General features: G+C 60.4%; 1 protein-coding gene and 3 long non-coding RNA genes across 5 annotated transcripts; 1 reads left to right on the forward strand and 3 right to left on the reverse strand.

Annotated features, from left to right (window-relative positions):
* Positions 1-208: 208 nt before the first annotated feature.
* Positions 209-14449, reverse strand: PPP1R16A (protein phosphatase 1 regulatory subunit 16A; the record flags this gene model as incomplete). Its single annotated transcript, XM_051776318.1, has 10 exons — positions 14191-14449; positions 13184-13969; positions 11680-11750; positions 10495-10640; positions 10289-10392; positions 10079-10203; positions 8702-8827; positions 4081-4156; positions 3863-3992; positions 209-347 (listed from the first exon to the last, which is right to left on the reverse strand). Coding segments are annotated over exons 2-10 (1194 nt in total), but the record flags the coding sequence as incomplete, so codon positions are not given.
* LOC127465795 (uncharacterized) lies at positions 4482-5461 on the reverse strand. Its single transcript, XR_007902408.1, has 3 exons — positions 5436-5461; positions 5162-5217; positions 4482-4607 (listed from the first exon to the last, which is right to left on the reverse strand). It is a non-coding gene; the product is annotated as an uncharacterized LOC127465795 (long non-coding RNA).
* LOC127465793 (uncharacterized) lies at positions 6015-8603 on the forward strand. 2 transcript variants are annotated; one of them, XR_007902406.1, is made up of 5 exons: positions 6015-6219; positions 6921-7018; positions 7150-7291; positions 8009-8191; positions 8270-8603. It is a non-coding gene; the product is annotated as an uncharacterized LOC127465793 (long non-coding RNA). The 2 variants fall into 2 exon arrangements; XR_007902407.1 differs by lacking the exon at positions 6015-6219 and adding an exon at positions 6576-6753 and having other exon boundaries at positions 6959-7018.
* Positions 14450-19900: 5451 nt separating the features above from the next.
* LOC127465792 (uncharacterized) lies at positions 19901-21653 on the reverse strand. The gene is made up of 3 exons (XR_007902405.1): positions 21597-21653; positions 20450-21507; positions 19901-20119 (listed from the first exon to the last, which is right to left on the reverse strand). It is a non-coding gene; the product is annotated as an uncharacterized LOC127465792 (long non-coding RNA).
* Positions 21654-22049: the final 396 nt, after the last annotated feature.

The following is a 22049-nucleotide window of genomic DNA, read 5'->3' on the forward strand; positions in this document are numbered from 1 at the left end:
TCCCCATTGTCCCCCCATGTCCCTCACCTCCCCGTGCCGGTCCCTGTCCCTGTCCCTGTCCCCACTGTCCCCCCCATTATCCCCCCGGTGTCCCTCACCTCCCCGTGCCGGTCCCTGTCCCTGTCCCCACTGTCCCCCCCGGTGCCCCTCACCTCCCCGTGCCGGTCCCTGTCCCTGTCCCTGTCTCCATTGTCCCCGTGCCCCTCACCTCCCCGTGCCGGTCCCTGTCCCTGTCCTCGTCCTCGCTGTCCCCGCGCCCCCCGCGCTGCCACACGATGGCCTCTCGCTCGTGCTCCCTCCGGTAGAGGCTGGAGCGCTCGGACACGCTCACCCTGCGCACCACCTTCCTGCCAGCGGGAATTCCGGCATGGAGCCCGGCACCGGGATGGATCCTGGCACCCGGGATGGAGCCCAGTCCCCCGGGATGGATCCCAGTCCCTCGGGATAGATCCCAGTCCCCTGGGATGGATCCTGGCACTCGGGATGGATCCCGGCACCCCGGATAGATCCCGGCACCCCGGGGATGGATCCCGGCCCCCCGGGATGGATCCCAGCCCCCGGGATGGAGCCCAGTCCCCCGGGATAGATCCCAGTCCCCTGGGATGGATCCTGGCACTCGGGATGGATCCCGGCACCCCGGATAGATCCCGGCACCCCGGGGATGGATCCCGGCCCCCCGGGATGGATCCCAGCACCCAGGATGGATCCCGGCCCCCCGGGATGGATCCCAGCCCCCCGGGATGGATCCCAGTCCCCCAGGATGGATCCCAGCACCTGGGGATGGATCCCAGCCCCCGGGATGGATCCCAGTCCCCCGGGATGGATCCCAGTCCCCCGGGATGGATCCCAGCACCCAGGATGGATCCCAGCACCTGGGGATGGATCCCAGCCCCCTGGGATGGATCCCAGCCCCCGGGATGGATCCCAGCACCCGGGATGGATCCCAGCCCCCGGGATGGATCCCAGTCCCCCGGGATGGATCCCAGCCCCCCGGGATGGATCCCAGCCCCCTGGGATGGATCCCAGCCCCCGGGATGGATCCCAGCCCCCGGGATGGATCCCAGTCCCCCGGGATGGATCCCAGTCCCCCGGGATGGATCCCAGCCCCCTGGGATGGATCCCAGTCCCCCGGGATGGATCCCAGCACCCGGGATGGATCCCAGCACCCGGGGTGGATCCCGGCACTCGGGATGGATCCCAGCACCCGGGATGGATCCCAGCCCCCCGGGATGGATCCCAGCCCCCCAGGATGGATCCCAGCACCCGGGGTGGATCCCAGCACCCGGGGTGGATCCCGGCACTCGGGATGGATCCCAGCACCCGGGATGGATCCCAGTCCCCTGGGATGGATCCCAGTCCCCCGGGATGGATCCCAGCACCTGGGGATGGATCCCAGCCCCCCGGGATGGATCCCAGCACCCAGGATGGATCCCAGCCCCCTGGGATGGATCCCAGCACCCGGGATGGATCCCAGCCCCCCGGGATGGATCCCAGCACCCGGGATGGATCCCAGCCCCCCGGGATGGATCCCAGCACCCGGGATGGATCCCAGCCCCCCGGGATGGATCCCAGCACCAGGGATGGATCCCAGCCCCCCGGGATGGATCCCTGCCCCCCGGGATGGATCCCAGCCCCCCGGGATGGATCCCAGCACCCGGGATGGATCCCAGCCCCCGGGATGGATCCCAGCCCCCTGGGATGGATCCCAGCCCCCCGGGATGGATCCCAGCCCCTCGGGATGGATCCCAGCCCCCCGGGATGGATCCCAGTCCCCCGGGATGGATCCCAGCCCCCGGGATGGATCCCAGCCCCCCGGGATGGATCCCAGCACCCCGGGATGGATCCCAGTCCCCCGGGATGGATCCCAGCACCGGGGATGGATCCCAGCACCCGGGATGGATCCCGGCACCCCAGGATGGATCCCAGCCCCCCGGGATGGATCCCAGCACCCGGGATGGATCCCAGCACCAGGGATGGATCCCAGGCACCCGGGATGGATCCCGGCACCGGGGATGGATCCCAGCACCGGGGATGGATCCCAGCCCCCGGGATGGATCCCAGCCCCCCGGGATGGATCCCAGCCCCCCGGGATGGATCCCAGCACCCGGGATGGATCCCAGCCCCCCAGGATGGATCCCAGTCCCCCGGGATGGATCCCAGCACCCAGGATGGATCCCAGCCCCCCGGGATGGATCCCAGCACCAGGGATGGATCCCAGCACCCAGGATGGATCCCAGCCCCCTGGGATGGATCCCAGCACCCGGGATGGATCCCAGCACCCGGGATGGATCCCAGTACCGGGGATGGATCCCAGTCCCCCGGGATGGATCCCAGCACCAGGGATGGATCCCAGCACCCGGGATGGATCCCAGTCCCCCGGGATGGATCCCAGCCCCCCGGGATGGATCCCAGCCCCCCGGGATGGATCCCAGCACCAGGGATGGATCCCAGCCCCCCGGGATGGATCCCAGCACCAGGGATGGATCCCAGCACCAGGGATGGATCCCAGTCCCCCGGGATGGATCCCAGCCCCCCGGGATGGATCCCAGCACCCCGGGATGGATCCCAGCCCCCGGGATGGATCCCAGCCCCCCGGGATGGAGCCCAGCACCAGGGATGGATCCCAGCCCCTCTGGATGGAGCCCAGCACCCGGAGGGGCACCGGGGAGGGAGGGACACAGAGATGGAGGGGAAGGACCCAGAGCTGGGACACTGGGATTTGGGATCACTGGAGAGAGATGGGATGGGAAGAACTTAGATCTGGGACACTGGGACTCCAGTTGATGGGATGGGAAGGGCCTGGATCTGGGACACTGGGATTTGGGATCACCCAACAGGAATGGGATGGGAAGGACCCAGAGCTGGGACATTGGGATTTGGGATCACTGGTTAATGGGATGGGAAGGACCTGGATCTGGGACACTGGGATGTGGGATCACCGGATGGACACAGGATGGGAAGGGCCTGGATCTGGGACACTGGGATTTGAGATCACCCAATAGAAATGGGATGGGAAGGAGCTGGATCTGGGACACTGGGATTTGGGATCACTGGATGGAGATGGGATGGGAAGGATCTGGGACACTGGGATTTGGGATCACTGGTTAATGGGATGGGAAGGACCTGGATCTGGGACACTGGGATTTGAGATCACCCAACAGAAATGGGATGGGAAGGACCCAGAGTTGGGACACTGGGATGTGGGATCACTGGATGGAGATGGGATGGGAAGGGCCTGGAGCTGGGACACTGGGATTTGGGATCACCCAACAGGAATGGGATGGGAAGGGCCCGGATCTGGGACACTGGGATTTGGGATCAGTGGGTGGAGATGGGATGGGAAGGCTGTGGCTCTGGGACACTGGGATTCGAGATCACCCAACAGGACTGGGATGGGAAGGCCGTGGCTCTGGGACACCGGGATTTGGGATCACTGGTTAATGGGATGGGAAGGCCGTGGCTCTGGGACACTGGGATTTGGGATCACTGGTTAATGGGATGGGAAGGCCGTGGCTCTGGGACACTGGGATTTGGGATCACTGGTTAATGGGATGGGAAGGCCGTGGCTCTGGGACACTGGGATTTGGGATCACTGGTTAATGGGATGGGAAGGCCGTGGCTCTGGGACACTGGGATTTGGGATCACTGGTTAATGGGATGGGAAGGCCCTGGATCTGGGACACTGGGATTTGGGATCACCCAACAGGACTGGGATGGGAAGGCCGTGGCTCTGGGACACTGGGATTTGGGGTCACCCAACAGGACTGGGATGGGAAGGCCATGGCTCTGGGACACTGGGATTTGGGATCACTGGTTAATGGGATGGGAAGGCCGTGGCTCTGGCCCCCCTGGGCTCACCCACCCTCGGCTGCCGGCGCTGGACGTGCGCCGCTGGAGGAGGGATTTGTGCTTCTCCTGGGATTTCATGACGGCCGCGTGCTTGTGCTTCAGCTCCAGCAGCTTGGCCCGCACCTCCTCGTCACCACACACGTCTGGGACGACACCCCGGGGTCATTTGGGGTCACCTGGACCCCCCCCAGGGCCACCCCCTCATCCCCCCAAAATAAAACCAACACCCACCCAGGGGCGTCTCGTCCAGCAGGGATCTGGCGCCCAGGTCGGCGCCGTGGGCCACCAGCAGCTCCACCAGCTGCACCTGGAGGGGGGCAAAAACGGGGGAAAACGGGGAAAAATGGTGGAAAAACTGGGAAAAACGGGATGGGGGGAGGAGGGAAGAGAGGGAGGTCACCCAGGAGGCCCCGGGGACGGACCTGAGGAGCGAGGCAAGGCCCGGAGAGCAAAGGTCGTGGGGCAGGGTGGGAACCAGAGGGGGGGTTTAGAAAGCAAGCCCTGAGCAAGAGCACAGAGAGTTTGGGTTTGGAAACAGCAGAGGCAATAACTGATCAGGATTATCAATTTATCAATAAGCAGAACACGCTGACAGGGAAGACGTAAACAGGAAAAGAGAGAGAACTAAAAATGGGATGGGAAGGGCCCGGATCTGGGACACTGGGATTTGGGATCAGTGGGTGGAGATGGGGTGGGAAGGACCTGGATCTGGGACACTGGGATTTGGGATCACCCAACAGAAATGGGATGGGAAGGGTCTGGATCTGGGACACTGGGATTTGGGATCACTGGTTAATGGGATGGGAAGGACCCAGAGCTGGGACACTGGGATTTGGGATCACTGGTTAATGGGATGGGAAGGGTCTGGATCTGGGACACTGGGATTTGGGATCAGTGGATGGAGATGGGATGGGAAGGACCTGGAGCTGGGACACTGGGACTCTTGTTAAAGGGATGGGAAGGACCCAGAGCTGGGACACTGGGATTAGAGAGTTAATTTAGAAAGCAAGCCCTGAGCAAGAGCACAGAGAGTTTGGGTTTGGAAACAGCAGAGGCAATAACTGATCAGGATTATCAATTTATCAATAAGCAGAACACACTGACAGGGAAGACGTAAACAGGAAAAGAGAGAGAACTAAAAATGGGATGGGAAGGGCCTGGATCTGAGATCACTGGGATTTGGGATCAGTGGGTGGAGATGGGGTGGGAAGGGCCTGGATCTGGGACACTGGGATTTGGGATCATGGGATGGGAAGGGTCTGGATCTGGGACACTGGGATTTGGGATCACTGGTTAATGGGATGGGAAGGACTCAGAGCTGGGACACTGGGATTTGGGATCACCAGATGGAGATGGGATGGGAAGGACCTGGATTTGGGACACTGGGATCTGGGATCAGTGGTTAATGGGATGGGAAGGGCCTGGATCTGGGACACTGGGATTTGGGATCACTGGATGGAGATGGGATGGGAGGGGTCTGGATTTGGGACACTGGGATTTGGGATCAGTGGATGGAGATGGGATGGGAAGGACCTGGATCTGGGACACTGGGATTTGGGATCACTGGTTAATGGGATGGGAAGGACCTGGATCTGGGACACTGGGATTTGGGATCATGGGATGGAAATGGGATGGGAAGGGCCTGGATCTGGGACACTGGGCTTTGGGATCATGGGATGGGAAGGAGCTGGATTTGGGACACTGGGATTTGGGATCATGGGATGGGAAGGAGCTGGATCTGGGACACTGGGACTCCAGTTAATGGGATGGGAAGGAGCTGGATCTGGGACATTGGGATTTGGGATCACCCAATAGAAATGGGAGGGGAAGGACCCAGAGCTGGGACACTGGGATGTGGGATCACTGGGTGGAGATGGGATGGGAAGGACCCAGGGCTGGGACACTGGGATTGGGGATAACTGGATGGAGATGGGAAGGACCTGGATCTGGGACACTGGGATTTGGGATCAGTGGATGGAGATGGGATGGGAAGGACCTGGATTTGGGACACTGGGATTTGGGATCAGTGGATGGAGATGGGATGGGAAGGACCTGGATTTGGGACACTGGGATTTGGGATCACTGGATGGAGATGGGATGGGAGGGGTCTGGATTTGGGACACTGGGATGTGGGATCACTGGATGGAGACGAGATGGGAAGGACCCAGAGCTGGGACATTGGGATTAGAGAGCTAATTTACAAAGCAAGCCCTGAGCAGGAGCACAGAGAAACTCGGTCTTAGAAACAGCAGAGGCAATAATTTATCAAGGTTATCAATTTATCAATATGCAGACACAAAAGAACAGAAGTAGAAGAACACAAAAACCCAGAGAGAACTAAAAATGGAAGAAAAGACAAGAGTTCATGAGGTCAAAGGACAGGAAGGACCCCTCAGAAGTTGATGATGATGATGATGGAAGAAAGGACAAGAGTTCATGAGGCTGAAGGACAGGAACGACCCCTCAGAAGTTGATGATGATGATGATGGAAGAAAGGACAAGAGTTCATGAGGCCGAAGGACAGGAACGACCCCTCAGAAGTTGATGATGATGGAAGAAAGGACAAGAGTTCATGAGGCCAAAGAACAGGAATGACCCCTCAGAAGATGATGAAGATGATGGAAGAAGGACAAGAGTTCACAAGGCTGAAGAACAGGAATGACCCCTCAGAAGTTGATGAAGATGATGGAAGAAGGACAAGAGTTCACGAGGCCGAAGGACAGGAACGACCCCTCTCAGTTGATGATGATGACGATGGAAGAAAGGACAAGAGAAGAGTTCGCGAGGCTGAAGAATGGGAACAACCCCTCAGAAGTTGATGATGATGATGATGATGGAAGGAAGGACAAGAGTTCATGAGGCTGAAGGACAGGAATGACCCCTCAGAAGTTGATGATGATGATGGTGATGGAAGAAAGGAAGGACAAGAGTTCATGAGGCTGAAGGACAGGAATGACCCCTCAGAAGATGATGATGATGATGGAAGAAAGGACAAGAGTTCATGAGGTCGAAGGACAGGAACAACCCCTCAGAAGTTGATGATGATGGAAGAAAAGACAAGAGTTCATGAGGCTGAAGGACAGGAAGGACCCCTCAGAAGGTGATGAAGATGGAAGAAAGGAAGGACAAGAGTTCACGAGGCTGAAGGACAGGAAGGACCCCTCAGAAGGTGATGAAGATGGAAGAAAGGAAGGACAAGAGTTCACAAGGCTGAAGGACAGGAACGACCCCTCAGCTGATGAAGGTGATGGAAGAAAGGACAAGGGTTCATGAGGCCAAAGGACAGGAAGGACCCCTCAGAAGTTGATGATGATGATGATGGAAGAAAGGACAAGAGTTCATGAGGTCGAAGGACAGGAACAACCCCTCAGAAGGTGATGAAGATGATGGAAGAAAGGACAAGAGTTCACGAGGCTGAAGGACAGGAACGACCCCTCAGAAGGTGATGAAGATGGAAGAAAGGAAGGACAAGAGTTCACAAGGCTGAAGGCCAGGAACGACCCCTCAGCTGATGAAGGTGATGGAAGAAAGGACAAGGGTTCATGAGGTCAAAGGACAGGAAGGACCCCTCAGAAGTTGATGATGATGATGGAAGAAAGGACAAGAGTTCACGAGGCTGAAGGACAGGAACGACCCCTCAGAAGTTGATGATGATGATGGAAGAAAGGACAAGAGTTCATGAGGCTGAAGGACAGGAACGACCCCTCAGAAGTTGATGATGATGATGATGATGATGGAAGAAGGACAAGAGTTCACGAGGCTGAAGAACAGGAACGACCCCTCAGAAGTTGATGATGATGATGGAAGAAACAACAAGAGTTCATGAGGCTGAAGAACAGGAACGACCCCTCAGAAGTTGATGATGAGGATGATGGTGGAAGAAAGAAAGGACAAGAGTTCATGAGGCCGAAGGACAGGAACGACCCCTCAGAAGTTGATGAAGGTGATGATGATGATGGAAGGAAGGACAAGAGTTCATGAGGCTGAAGGACAGGAACGACCCCTCAGAAGTTGATGATGATGATGATGGAAGAAAGGACAAGAGTTCATGAGGCCGAAGGACAGGAACGACCCCTCAGAAGTTGATGATGATGATGATGATGATGGAAGAAAGGACAAGAGTTCATGAGGCCAAAGGACAGGAATGACCCCTCAGAAGTTGATGAAGATGATGGAAGAAAGGAAGGACAAGAGTTCACAAGGCTGAAGGACAGGAACGACCCCTCAGAAGTTGATGATGATGATGGAAGAAAGGACAAGAGTTCATGAGGCTGAAGGACAGGAATAACCCCTCAGAAGTTGATGAAGGTGATGGAAGAAAGGAAGGACAAGAGTTCATGAGGTTGAAGGACAGGAATAACCCCTCAGAAGTTTATGATGATGATGATGATGGAAGAAAGGAAGGACAAGAGTTCACGAGGCCCAAGGACAGGAACGACCCCTCAGAAGTTGATGAAGATGGAAGAAAGGAAGGACAAGAGTTCACGAGGCTGAAGGACAGGAATAACCCCTCAGAAGTTTCTGAAGATGATGGAAGAAAGGAAGGACAAGAGTTCACGAGGCCGAAGGACAGGAACGACCCCTCAGATTCCCCCCAGATTGAAGGCCACGCCCCCAACTCCACCTGTCATGAATATTAAAAATACCCATTGCCATATTATGATTATTCATGCCTGTGATGCAATTTCTTGGCAAAAATTCCATAAAATCCCAGCTGGGAGCTGCCGGAAGGAAGCGCTTTTGTCCAGAGTGACCGTAATTAATAAAGACGCCTCCTGCTTATCAGACTGAAAACTCTGAGTGGTTTCTCTGTCCGTGCCCTCTTTGGGGGGACACAAAACCCTGTCCTCACCTGTCCCCAGCAGGCCGCGGCGTGGAGGGGCTGCCAGCCGTCCTCGTCCCGGCAGTGGGTGCCGGCGCGGTGCTCCAGGAGCAGCTCGGCCGCTTCCAGGAACCCGTTGGCTGCTGCCACGTGGAGCTGGTGGGAATTGGGGACACAGGGGTGAGCTGGGGACAGCTCGGGGGGTCGGTGGCACTCAGGGGGGGGGATTTAGGTGCTGAAAAAAATCTCCGGAGCGGTTAATTAGGGGTGAGGCAAGAAAGGGTTTGTTTTGCCAGGGCTAAGATGTTCCAAGATGTGCTCCTGTGCCCGAGAGGTTTCATTTTATATCACCCTCCATCCAATCCCAGATGTGCCCACCCTGTGGCCTTTACTCTGGTCCACCCCCTGAAAATGGGGCTGGGGTTGTTTTGGGACCTTCTGTTCATCCCACCTTCCTCCTCATCAGAGCACAAAGGGTCCACAGTTACCTAATTCCTGACCTGTTCTGTGGTTTAGGCCCTGATGTGCTGCTCTGCCAACAGTCTGGGCCTTGCCTTGACAAGAGACTAAACATTTCTACTGGATTTGGGGCTATGAGTGATATGGGGAGCACAGAATGGGGTGAGAGGGGTAAGGAATGTGTGAACAGGGGTGCTGGAGAGAGGGAAAGGGACAAGGGACAAAGGAGGGGTTGCTGCTTTTAAAACCTACCAATAAAACTTATAAGTCTTACAAATATTAGAAAAATAAAAAGCATTGGGGGCTTAAGGCATCAGCCTAAACATTTCTATGGGATTCAGGAGTAGGATTGATATGGGGAGCACAGAATGGGGTGAGAGGGGTAAGGAATGTGTAAACAGGGGTGCTGGAGAGAGGGAAAGGGACAAGGGGGGGTTGCTGCTTTTAAAACCTACTTATAAAACTTATAAGTCTTACAAATATTAGAAAAATTAAAAACCATTGGGGGCTTAAGGCATCAGCCTAAACATTTCTATTGGATTTGGGGCTATGAGTGATATGGGGAGCACAGAATGGGGTGAGAGGGGTAAGGAATGTGTAAAGAGGGGTGCTGGAGAGAGGGAAAGGGACAAGGGACAAGGGGGGGTTGCTGCTTTTAAAATCTACTTATAAAACTTATAAGTCTTACAAATATTAGAAAAATTAAAAAACATTGGGGGCTTAAGGCATCAGCCTAAACATTTCTATTGGATTCAGGAGTAGGATTGACATGGGGAGCACAGAATGGGGTGAGAGGGGTAAGGAATGTGTGAACAGGGGGGCTGGAGAGAGGGAAAGGGACAAGGGACAAGGGGGGGGGGGGTTGCTGCTTTTAAAACCTACTTATAAAACTTATAAGCCTTACAAATATCAGAAAAATAAACCCCACTGGGGGTTTAAGGCTCTCACCAGGGTGGCCCCGTGTCCCCGCGGCGCGTCCAGGTCGGCGCCCGCCCGCGCCAGCTCGCGGATCTCCCGGATCATGGAGCGCTCCGTGGCGGCCCGGGCCTCCTCGATCCTCTCCTGGGTGATCCCTGGCGGGAAGGGGACGAGTGGCAGAGCCACCCCGGTGACCCCCCCGTGCCGTCATTCCCAGTTATTCCCGGTTTTCCCGCTCACCCTGCTCGGCCATGGCGCTCTCCAGGAAATCCAGCGTGGCCTCGTCCTCGCACAGGTCGTAGGGCATGTTCCCGTCGGAATTCAGGGCCAGCAGGTCGGCGCCGCTGTGCCGGGGCGATTCCCAGGGTCAGGGGCGCCCCGGGGTGTCCCCCCCGGGGTCTGTCCCCATCCCGGTGTTCCCGGTGTTCCCGGTGTTCCCGCGGTACCGTTGGATGAGCAGCCGGACCAGGCGGAGGTGGCCGCAGGTGGCGGCGGCGTGGAGGGGCGTCCAGAGCTCCGTGTCCCGGGAATTCACGTCGGCGCCGGCGTCCAGCAGCACGGACACCACCGGCACGGAGTCGTCGATGCAGCACTGGGGGCGGGGAGGGGCAGGGAATGCCGCGGGATAGACCGGGAGGGAGGTGGGATGGGGGGTGAGGGGGTGGGATGGGATGGAGGGGTGGGTTAATGGGATGGGATGGGATGGGATGGGATGGGATGGGATGGGATGGGATTTGTGGGATGGGATGGATGGGATGGGATGGGATGGGATGGGATGGATGGGATGGGGTGGATGGGATGGGATGGAGGGGTGGGTTAATGGGATGGGATGGGATGGGATGGGATGGGATGGGATGGGATGGGATGGGATGGGGTGGGATGGGATGGGATGGGATGGATGGGATGGGGTGGGATGGGATGGGAAACAGGGATGGGATGGGATGGGATGGGATGGGATGGGATGGGATGGGATGGGATGGGGTGGGATGGGGTGGGATGGGATGGGATGGATGGGATGGGATGGGATGGGATGGGATGGGATGGATGGGATGGATGGGATGGATGGGATGGGATGGGATGGGATGGGATGGGATGGGATGGGATGGGATGGGAAACAGGGATGGGATGGGATGGGATGGGATGGGATGGGATGGGATGGGATGGGATGGGATGGGATGGGATGGGATGGGATGGGATGGGGTGGGATGGGATGGGATGGATGGGATGGGATGGGATGGGATGGGATGGGATGGGATGGGATGGGATGGGATTTGGGATCACTGGTTAACAGGATGGGAAGGACTCAGATCTGGGAACACCAGGATTTGGGATCACTGGTTAACGGGATGGGAAGGACCCAGATCTGGGACACTGGGATCTGGAATCAGTGGGATCTGGGATCACTGGAATCTGGGATCACTGGCTAACAGGATGGGAAGGACCTGGATCTGGGATCACTGGGATCTGGGATCACTGGGATCTGGGATCACTGGGATCTGGGATCAGTGGGATCTGGGATCAGTGGGATCTGGGACACTGGGATCTGGGATCACCGGGATCTGGGATCACCGGGATCTGGGATCACCGGGATCTGGGATCGGTGTCAGAGTTCCCGGGGCTGCTCCCGGTACCTGGTGCAGGGCCGTCAGTCCGTCCTCGTTGCACAGGTTGGGGCTGATCCCGCTCTCCAGGAACTGCCGGACTGGGAGGCAACGGGATGGGAATGCGGGAGCTGCCCCCGGCACCGGGGATCCCAGCGGCATTCCCGGGATTCCAGGGCAACCCCCACGCTTCCCAAGGGAACCACAGAGGATCCCAGCGGCATTCCCGGGATTCCAGGGCAACCCCCACGCTTCCCAACGGAAGCACCGGGGATCCCAGCGGCATTCCCGGGATTCCAGGGCAACCCCCATGCTTCCCAAGGGAACCACAGAGGATCCCAAGGGCATTTCCAAGGATCCCAAGGGCACTTCCAAGGATTCCAGTGGCACTGCCAAGCATCCCAATGGAACCATGGAGAATCCCAACGGAACCACTGAGCACCCCAATGGCACTTCCAAGGATTCCGGTGGCACTTCCAAGGATTCCAGTGGCACTCCCAAGCATCCAAGGGATCCCAGCAGCATCCCAATGGAACCCCCAAGTATCCCAATGGCACTTCCAAGGATTCCATTGGCACTCCCAAGCATCCCGAGGATCCCAGCAGCATCCCAATGGAACCATGGACAATCCCAATGGAACCTCCAAGGATTCCAGTGGCACTCCCAAGTATCCCAATGGAAACATGGAGAATCCCAATGGAACCACTGAGCACCCCAACGGCACTTCCAAGGATTCCCGTGGCACTGCCAAGCATCCCAGGGATCCCAGCAGCATCCCAATGGAACCATGGAGAATCCCAATGGAACCATGGAGAATCCCAGTGGCATTTCCAAGGATTCCCATGGCACTGCCAAGCATCCCAATGGAAACATGGAGAATCCCAGTGGAACCACTGAGCACCCCAATGGGACTTCCAAGGATTCCAGTGGCACTCCCAAGCATCCCAGTGGAACCATGAAGAATCCCAATGGCACTTCCAAGGATTCCAGTGGCACTGCCGAGCATCCCAGGGATCCCAGTAGCATCCCAATGGAACCATGGAGAATCCCAATGGAACCATGGAGAATCCCAATGGAACCATGGAGAATCCCAATGGAACCACAGAGAATTCCAGTGGCACTTCCAAGGATTCCAATGGCACTCCCAAGCATCCCAGGGATCCCAGCAGCATCCCAATGGAACCATGGACAATCCCAATGGAACCCCCAAGTATTCCAACAGCCCTTCCAAGGATTCCAGTGGCACTGCCAAGCATCCCAGGGATCCCAGCAGCATCCCAACGGACCCCCCAAGTATCCCAACGGCCCTTCCAAGGATTCCAGTGGCACTGCCAAGCATCCCTCGGGACGGCACCGCCGCGGATCCGGCGCCGCCGCATTCCGAGCGCTCCGCGACCTCCCTCCCCTCCCCGCCCCCGGGAAAAACGGGATCACAGCCCTCCCCACGCCACAGTCGGCCTCCCACCCCCTTCCCAGGGAACTATTTAGGAGCAAAAAAAAAAAAAATCAGGAATTCCGGAGATTCCCCCCCCACCTTCCTCGGCGTCGTGCCGGGCGGCCGCTTCCAGGAGGCGGACGCTGGCCGGGAACGTCACCCTCTTCCCGGGGCTGCTTCCACCGCTGCTGCTGCTCTTCCTCCTCCTGCCCCTCTTCCTCTCGGCTCCCGCCTTCGCTCCCGGCGCCTCCTTTTCCGCCTGCGCCCACTTCTTGAGCTGCTGCTGCCGCCGCTTCTGGGCGTGCTGGAGCCGCTCCGGGGTGCTGAGCCGGGCCACCGCCGGCATCTCCGCCAGCAGCTCCGCGTGCTCCGCCATGGCCCGGCGCCGGGCAGAGCCTCGCCGATCCCGCCGGGAAGGAGCCGTGGGAGACCTTCCTCCGCCAGCAGCATCACCCCCTTCCCCAGCTCCCGGTGGTGGCGGCGGTGGTGGCCTATCCCTGCTTGCCGAGGGGCTCCCGCGGGGTCACCGCGCCTTCCCGAGACAGGGGCGGGAGTTTGGGAAGCATCTCCCCCTTCCCCGGGTGCTCTGGGGGGCTGTGGGAGGCCGGAATTCCCGCCGGGATGAGGGTGGAAGGTTGCTGGTTAAGGCTCGAGGGGCATCCGAAGGCACGGGACGGCGGCGGTGGCAGATCCGAAGGCGCGGAAAAATCCCGTGGGCTCGACCCCAAAGGATTCCACCGGGTTGTCCCGCCGAGCTGCTGGCCTTCCCGCCCTCTGGAAGCGTCTCCCGGTCATCCGGCGGCTCCGGGCTCACCGGGGAGCCGGCTGGGAACGCCCCGGGGCCGGCGGGATCTCCTCCGGGATGAGCTCGGCACGGCCGGGATCCTGCGGGAAGGAGGAGGAGGAGGAGGAGGAGGAGGAGGAGGAGGAGGAGGAGGAGGGATTGTTAAACCCAGGGAGAGGCTCCCGCCCGACCCACGGGCCGGTTCTCCCGGTTTTCCTGAGCCGGGATTAACCCCCGATCCGCGCGGGAGGGAATTCCCGGCTCCGCAGCCGCCGCAGGGACACCTCGAAGGGGAAAGGGGACAGGGGGGGGTGGGTTTTACCGGGAAGGGATCGCCGGGATCCCAGGCCGGATAAAGGCGGGGGGGAGATCCCGGCGCGTCCCGGAGGAGTCCGGACGGGTGCGGAAAAACCGGGAGAGCCGCCGCCCCCGCGCCGGCATCGCCCTCTGGGCAGGGCCGGGGCAGGAACGGGCGGATTCCGCCCCCCGCGATTCCCAAACCGGCTTCTGTTCCCCCCCCCCCCCTCCCCTTTCCACCCTTTGGAATCGCGGCCGCTCCACCGGGGCAAAGTCCGGCGGGCGAAGGGAAGGAATTCCGGCGCCTTAATCCCGGGGTAAATCCCTGCGGAACGCCGAGGGAAAGGGCGAAGCCTGGGGAGGGGAGGGGAAGGGGGACGGGGGAGGGGGGGTGGGATCGACCCCGCTTCGATCCCGCTGATCCCACCGCGGGGGATCCCGCCGGGATTGATCCGTCGGGAGCCGCCGAGGCCACGCCGGGAATGCCGATGGAAAAACGGGACCCCTCAAGTGTTCCGGGAATCCACCCCGAAAATTCCCGAAACGGCCCCAGATTTCGGGAGCTGGGGACATCGGGGTCCCACTCAGGGTTCCTTGGGGACATTGGGGTCCCATTGAGGGTCCCTTGGGGACATTGGGGTCCCACTGAGGGTCACTTGGGGACATTGGGGTCCCACTTAGGGTCCCTTGGGGACATTGGGGTCCCCTCAAGGGTCTTCAGGGTTCATTGGGGTCCCCTTGAGGGTCCCAGGGGGACAAATCCTCCCCTTGGAGACATTGGGGTCCCATTCAGGGTCCCTTGGGGACATCGGGGGTCCCATTGAGGGTCCCAGGGAGACAAATCCTCCCCTTGGGGACATTGGGGTCCCATTCAGGGTCCCTTGGGGACATTGGGGTCCCCTCAGGGGTCTTCAGGGGACATTGGGGTCCTGTTCAGGGTCCCTTGGGGACATTGGGGTCCCCCTGAAGGTCCCTTGGGGACATTGGGGTCCCCTTGAGGGTCCCAGGGGGACAAATCCTCCCCTAGGGGACATTGGGGTCCCACTGAGGGTCCCTTGGGGACATTGGGGTCCCATTCAGGGTCCCAGGGGGACAAATCTGCCCCTTGGGGACATCGGGGTCCCCTTGAGTGTCCCAGAGGGACAAATCCTCCTGTTCCCCCCCCACGGGGATTTGGGATCCCGGGCTCTCCGGGGGAATTTCCCTTTCAAATTTCTTTCCGAGGCCTCAAAACCGAACCCAGCCCCGCCCACCCTGATCTTTTATTTATCGGGACCGACGGGAATCCAGGTCAGAGCCTGGAAGAGAGGAGAGGAGAGGAGAGGAGCAGGAGAGGAGCAGGATTTGTCCCCCTGGAACCCTCAAGGGGACCCCGATGTCCCCTGAAGACCCTCAAGGGGACCCCAATGTCCCCAAGGGACCCTGAATGGGACCCCAAAGTCCCCAAGCGAACCTAACTGGGACCCCAATGTCCCCAAGGGGAGGATTTTTCCCCCTGGGACCCTCAGTGGGACCCCAATGTCCCCTGAGACCCTTAAGGGGACCCCGATGTCCCCAAGGGACCCTGAATGGGACCCTCAGGGGGACCCCAATGTCCCCAAGGGGAGGATTTGTCCCCCTGGGACCCTCAAGGGGACCCCGATGTCCCCTGAAGACCCTCAGTGGGACCCCCATGTCCCCAAGGGGAGGATTTTTCCCCCTGGGACCCTCAAGAGGACCCCGATGTCCCCAAGGGATCCTGAATGGGACCCCAATGTCCCCTGAAGACCCCTGAGGGGACCCCAATGTCCCCAAGGGACCCTCAGTGGGACCCCAATGTCCCCAAGGGGAGGATTTGTCCCCCTGGGACCCTCAAGGGGACCCCAATGTCCCCCAAGGGACCCTGAATGGGACCCCAATGTCCCCAAAGGACCCTCAGTGGTACCCCGATGTCCCCAAGGGGAGGATTTGTCCCCCTGGGACCCTCAAGGGGACCCTGATGTCCCCTGAAGACCCTTGAGGGGATCCCAATGTCCCCAAGGGGAGGATTTGTCCCCCAAGGGACCCTCAGGGGGACCCCGATGTCCCCAAAGGACCCTGAGTGGGACCCCAATGTCTCTAAGGGACCCTAAATGGGACCCTGATGTCCCCAAGGGGAGGATTTGTCACCCTGGGACCCTCAGGGGGGCCTCAATGTCCCCTGAGACCCTCAAGGGGACCCCGATGTCCCCAAGGGACCCTGAATGGGACCCCAATGTCCACAAGGGGAGGATTTGTCCCCCTGGGACCCTCAAGAGAACCCCAATGTCCCCAAGGGACCCTAAATGGGACCCCAGTATCTCCAAGGGACCCTCAGAGAGACCCCAATGTCCCCAAGGACAGGATTTGTCCCCCTGGGACCCTCAAGGCGACCCCGATGTCCCCTGAAGACCCTTGAAGGGACCCCAATATCCCCTGGGACCCTGAATGGGACCCCAATGTCCCCAAGGGACCCTCAGGGGGACCCCAATGTCCCCAAGGGGCGGATTTGTCTCCCTGGGACCCTCAAGAGAACCCTGATGTCCCCAAGGGACCCTGAATGGGACCCCGATGTCCCCAAGGGGAGGACTTGTCTCCCTGGGACCCTCAAGGGGACCCCAATGTCCCCAAGGGACCCTCAGGGGGACCCCAATGTCCCCAAGGGACCTTCAGTGGTACCCCGATGTCCCCAAGGGGAGGATTTGTCCCTCTGGGACCCTCAGTGGGACCCCAATGTCCCCTGAAGACCCTCAGTGGGACCCCAATGTCCCCAAGGGACCTTCAGTGGGACCCCAATGTCCCCAAGGGGAGGATTTGTCCCCCTGGGACCCTCAAGGGGACTCCAATGTCCCCTGAGACCCTTAAGGGGACCCCGATGTCCCCAAGTGACCCTAAATGGGACCCCAATGTCCCCAAGTGACCCTAAATGGGACCCCATTGTCCCCAAAGGACCCTCAGTGGGACCCCGATGTCCCCAAGGGGCGGATTTGTCCCCCTGGGACGCTCAAGGGGACCCTGATGTCCCCAAGGGACCCTCAGTGGGACCCCCATGTCCCCAGACCCCTGGGCCTGTCCCCGAACACCCCCCAAAAGGGACCCTCATGTCCCAGGGACCCCCCCCAGGACCCTCACACCCCAGGGACCCCCAGGAACCAACCTCACAGGGACCCCCATGTCCCCAAGGCCTCAGGACCCCCCAGGGACCCCCCTACTGTCCCCAACCCCCCCGAGGGGCCCCCCACACTCCCGGGACCCCCCTCCCTCCCCCACAACGGGCCCCCCCTGTCCCAGTATCCCCCCCAAAGGGGACCCCCCCGGGATCCCCCCCTTACCCGGACCCCCCTCCCTCCCCCACAACGGGACCCCCTGTCCCCAAGGCCCCAGCACCCCCCAGGGACCCCCCACACTGTCCCCACACCCCCTGGACCCCCCTCCCTCCCCCCCAAAGGGACTCCCATGTCCCCAAGGCCTCAGGACCCCCCACACCCCCCCCGAGGGGACCCCAACACCCCCGGGATCCCCCCAAAGGGACTCCCATGTCCCCAAGGCCTCAGGACCCCCCACACTGTCCCCAGACCTTCCTGAGGGGACCCCAACACCCCTGGGACCCCCCCTCCCTCCCCCACAACGGGCCCCCCTGTCCCAGTATCCCCCCCGAGGGGACCCCCCCGGGATCCCCCCCTTACCCGGACCCCCCTCCCTCCCCCACAACGGGCCCCCCTGTCCCAGAATCCCCCCCGAGGGGACCCCCCCGGGATCCCCCCCTTACCCGGACCCCACGACCCCCCTCACACGACCCCCAAGCCCCAGGCCTTGTCCCCAGCCCCACCTCCCCCCATCCCCCCCTCGCAGCTCCCCCCACGTCCCCAAAGTCCCCCCCCAGGCCCCCTGGCCTGTCCCCACCTCCCTCCCCACCTTACCCCCCGTCCCTCCCACCCCCTCTCCCCACGACTCCCCCACCCCCCGTCCCGCCCCCCGCGGCGCCCCCCGTGTCCCCGCACCCCGCCGGCCCCCGCCGTCCCCCCCTTTCCCTCCCCACATCCCCCCTTTTCCTCCCGTCCGTACCCGCGGCCTCGGGCCCTGCCCGCCGCGGCCGAGGCGGGGCCGTCGCCATGGCGACGGCGGCACTTCCGGCAACGCCGGAAGTGAGTGCGCCAGAACCCGGACGTGACGTAAAAGCACTCCCGGAAGCGCCGCCATCTTGAGCGTGGCGCCGCGCCCAATATGGCGGCTGCGGCGGGGCGCCCCCTGGTGGGTGGGAGGGGGAGGCGACACAAAAGTTGAGGGGGGTTTGGGGGGTCCTGGGACCCCTCCCCAACCCCTGGTGGGCAGAGAGGGGGGCGACACAAAAGTTGGGGAGGGTTTGGGGGGTCCTGGGACCCCCCCCGACCCCTGATGGGCGGGAGGGGGAGCGACACAAAAATTGGGGAAGGTTTGGGGGGTCCTGGGACCTCCCACCGAACTCCTGGTGGGCAAAGAGGGGGTTGACATAAAAAGTGGAGGCAATTTTGGGGGGTTCTGGGACCCCCCCCCAAGCCCTGGTGGGCAGAGAGGGGGGTTGACATAAAAAGGGGGGGCAATTTTGGGGGGTTCTGGGACCCCTCCCTAATCCCTGATGGGCAGAGAGGGGGTCGACACAAAAACTGGGGAGGGTTTGGGGGTCTTGGGACCCCTCCCCAGCCCCTGAGGGGCAGAGAGGGGGGTTGACATAAAAAGAGGGGGTAATTTTGGGGGGTCCTGGGACCTCCCCCCCACACCCCTGGTGGGCAGAGAGGGGGGCTGACATTAAAAGAGGGGGCAATTTTGGGGGGTTCTGGGACCTCCCCCCGAACTCCTGGTGGACAGAAAGGGGATTGACACAAAAGCTGAGGAGGGTTTGGGGGGTCCTGGGACCCCCCTGAACCCCTGATGGGCAGATAGGGGGGCGACACAAAAATTGAGGAGGGTTTGGGGGGTCCTGGGACCCCCCCCTGAACCCCTGGTGGGCAGAGAGGGGGGTTGACATTAAAAGAGGGGTCAATTTTGGGGGGTTCTGGGACCCCTCCCTAATCCCTGGTGGACAGAAAGGGGGTCGACACAAAAACTGGGGAGGGTTTGGGGGGTCCTGGGACCCCCCCCACCCCTGGTGGGCAGAGAGGGGGTTGACATAAAAAGAGGGGGCAATTTTGGGGGGTTCTGGGACCTCCCCCAACCCCTGGTGGGTAAAGAGGGGGTTGACATAAAAAGAGGGGGCAATTTTGGGGGGTTCTGGGACCTCCCCCAACCCCTGGTGGGTAAAGAGGGGGTTGACATAAAAAGAGGGGGCAATTTTGGGGGGTTCTGGGACCCCTCCCCAATCCCTGGTGGGCAAAGAGGGGGGGTGACATAAAAAGGGGGGAGGTTTTGGGGGTCCCGGGACCCCCCCCCCCCCCGCAGAAGTCACCAAGTTTGTCTCCCTGTGTCCCCCCCGGGGGTTTTGGGACCCCCCTCAAGGTGACCCCGTGTCCCCCCAGGGTGTCATGGTAGACCCCCCAACAGTGGGACCCCCTCCCCAAGGGAATGGAAGGGACCCCCACAAACTCGTCCCCCCAAGGTGATGAGACGCCCCCAATGTCCCCCCACCAAAATATTGGGGATCCCCCAATCCATGGGACTCCCCCACTCCCAGACACCCCCCAGTCCCACTCCACAGCCCCCCAAAATCTGGGGGGGCCCCAGGTGGGGCCCCCTGTCCCCAGACGGGGGATTCGGGGGGCGGATTTGGGGGGAAAACCTTTAATGTGACAAGGCACGGAAGGACACGGGCACAGCTCCTCGGGACACGGGGTTTGGTCACTGTGACAATCCTTGGGCACCGTGTCACCATCGTGGCTCCTCAGGACACGGTGTTTGTGTCACTGTGACAATCCCTGGGCACCGTGTCACCATCGTGGCTCCTCAGGACACGGGGTTTGTGTCACTGTGACAATCCTTGGGCACTGTGTCACCATCGTGGCTCCTCGGGACATGGGGTTTGTGTCACTGTGACAATCCCTGGGCATCGTGTCACCATCATGGCTCTTTGGGACATGGCATTGTGTCATTGTGACAATCCTTGGGGACACAGCACCGTGTCACTGTGACAACCCCTGGGGATGTGGCACCGTGTCACCATCGTGGCTCCTCAGGACATGGTGTTTGTGTCACTGTGACAATCCTTGGGGACATGGCACCGTGTCACCACCGTGGCTCTTCAGGACACGGTGTTTGTGTCACGGTGACAATCCCTGGGGACACAGCATCGTGTCACCACCGTGGCTCTTCAGGACACGGGGTTTGTGTCACTGTGACAACCCCTGGGGATGTGGCATCGTGTCACCATCGTGGCTCCTCAGGACAGGGTGTTTGTGTCACGGTGACAATCCCTGGGGACACAGCATCGTGTCACCACCGTGGCTCCTCAGGACATGGTGTTTGTGTCACTGTGACAATCCTTGGGGACATGGCACCGTGTCACCACCGTGGCTCTTCAGGACACGGGGTTTGTGTCACGGTGACAATCCCTGGGGATGTGGCACCGTGTCACCATCGTGGCTCCTCAGGACACGGTGTTTGTGTCACTGTGACAATCCCTGGGGACACGGCACCGTGTCACCATCATGGCTCCTCAGGACATGGGGTTTGGTCACTGTGACAATCCTTGGGGACTCAGCACCGTGTCACTGTGACAATCCTTGGGGATGTGGCATCGTGTCACCATTGTGGCTCCTCAGGACACGGCATCGTGTCACTGTGACAATCCCTGGGCATCGTGTCACCATCGTGGCTCCTCAGGACACGGTGTTTGTGTCACTGTGACAATCCCTGGGGACACAGCACCGTGTCACTGTGACAATCCTTGGGGATGTGGTATTGTGACAATCCTTGGGCACCGTGTCACCATCGTGGCTCCTCAGGACACGGTGTTTGTGTCACTGTGACAATCCCTGGGGACACGGCACTGTGTCACCATCGTGGCTCCTCGGGACATGGTGTTTGTGTCACTGTGACAATCCCTGGGGACACAGCACCGTGTCACCACCGTGGCTCTTCAGGACACGGTGTTTGTGTCACGGTGACAATCCCTGGGGACACAGCATCGTGTCACCACCGTGGCTCTTCAGGACATGGCGTTTGGTCACGGTGACAATCCCTGGGGACTCAGTACCGTGTCACCATCGTGGCTCCTCAGGACACAGTGTTTGTGTCACTGTGACATCCCCTCAGGACAGGGTGTTTGTGTCACTGTGACAATCCCTGGGGATGTGGCATCGTGTAACTGTGACAATCTTTGGGGACACGGCACCGTGTCACCATCGTGGCTCCTCAGGACATGGCCTTTGTGTCACTGTGACAATCCCTGGGGATGTGGTATTGTGACAATCCTTGGGCACCGTGTCACCATCGTGGCTCCTCGGGACAAGGGGTTTGTGTCACTGTGACAATCCCTGGGGACACAGCACCGTGTCACCATCGTGGCTCCTCAGGACATGGGGTTTGTGTCACCACAACATCCCCTCAGGACACGGTGTCATCGTCACTCGAGGTCCCCCACGACACAGCATTTGTGTCACTGTGATGTCCCCGTGGGACAGGGCATCGTGTCACACAATGGCCACTCAGGATGTGGCGTCGTGTCACCCTCACGGCTTCTTGGGGTCGAGCTTTGTGTCACCACGGTGTCCCCTCAGGACATGGTGTCGTGTCACTGTGATGTCCCCTCAGGAAATGGCGTCATGTCACCGTCAGGGCTCCTTTGGGCTGAGCTTCGTGTCACCACGGTGTCCCCTCAGGACATGGTGTCGTGTCACCATCAGGGCTGCTTTGTGTCACCACGGTGTCCCCGTGTCACTGTCAGGGCTCCTTGGGGCTGAGCTTTGTGTCACCACA

This window comes from Manacus candei, unplaced genomic scaffold (assembly GCF_025592945.1).
Source record: "Manacus candei isolate 608988 ecotype Guabito, Panama unplaced genomic scaffold, ASM2559294v1 h1tg000492l, whole genome shotgun sequence".
In the NCBI taxonomy this organism is placed as follows: domain Eukaryota; kingdom Metazoa; phylum Chordata; class Aves; order Passeriformes; family Pipridae; genus Manacus; species Manacus candei.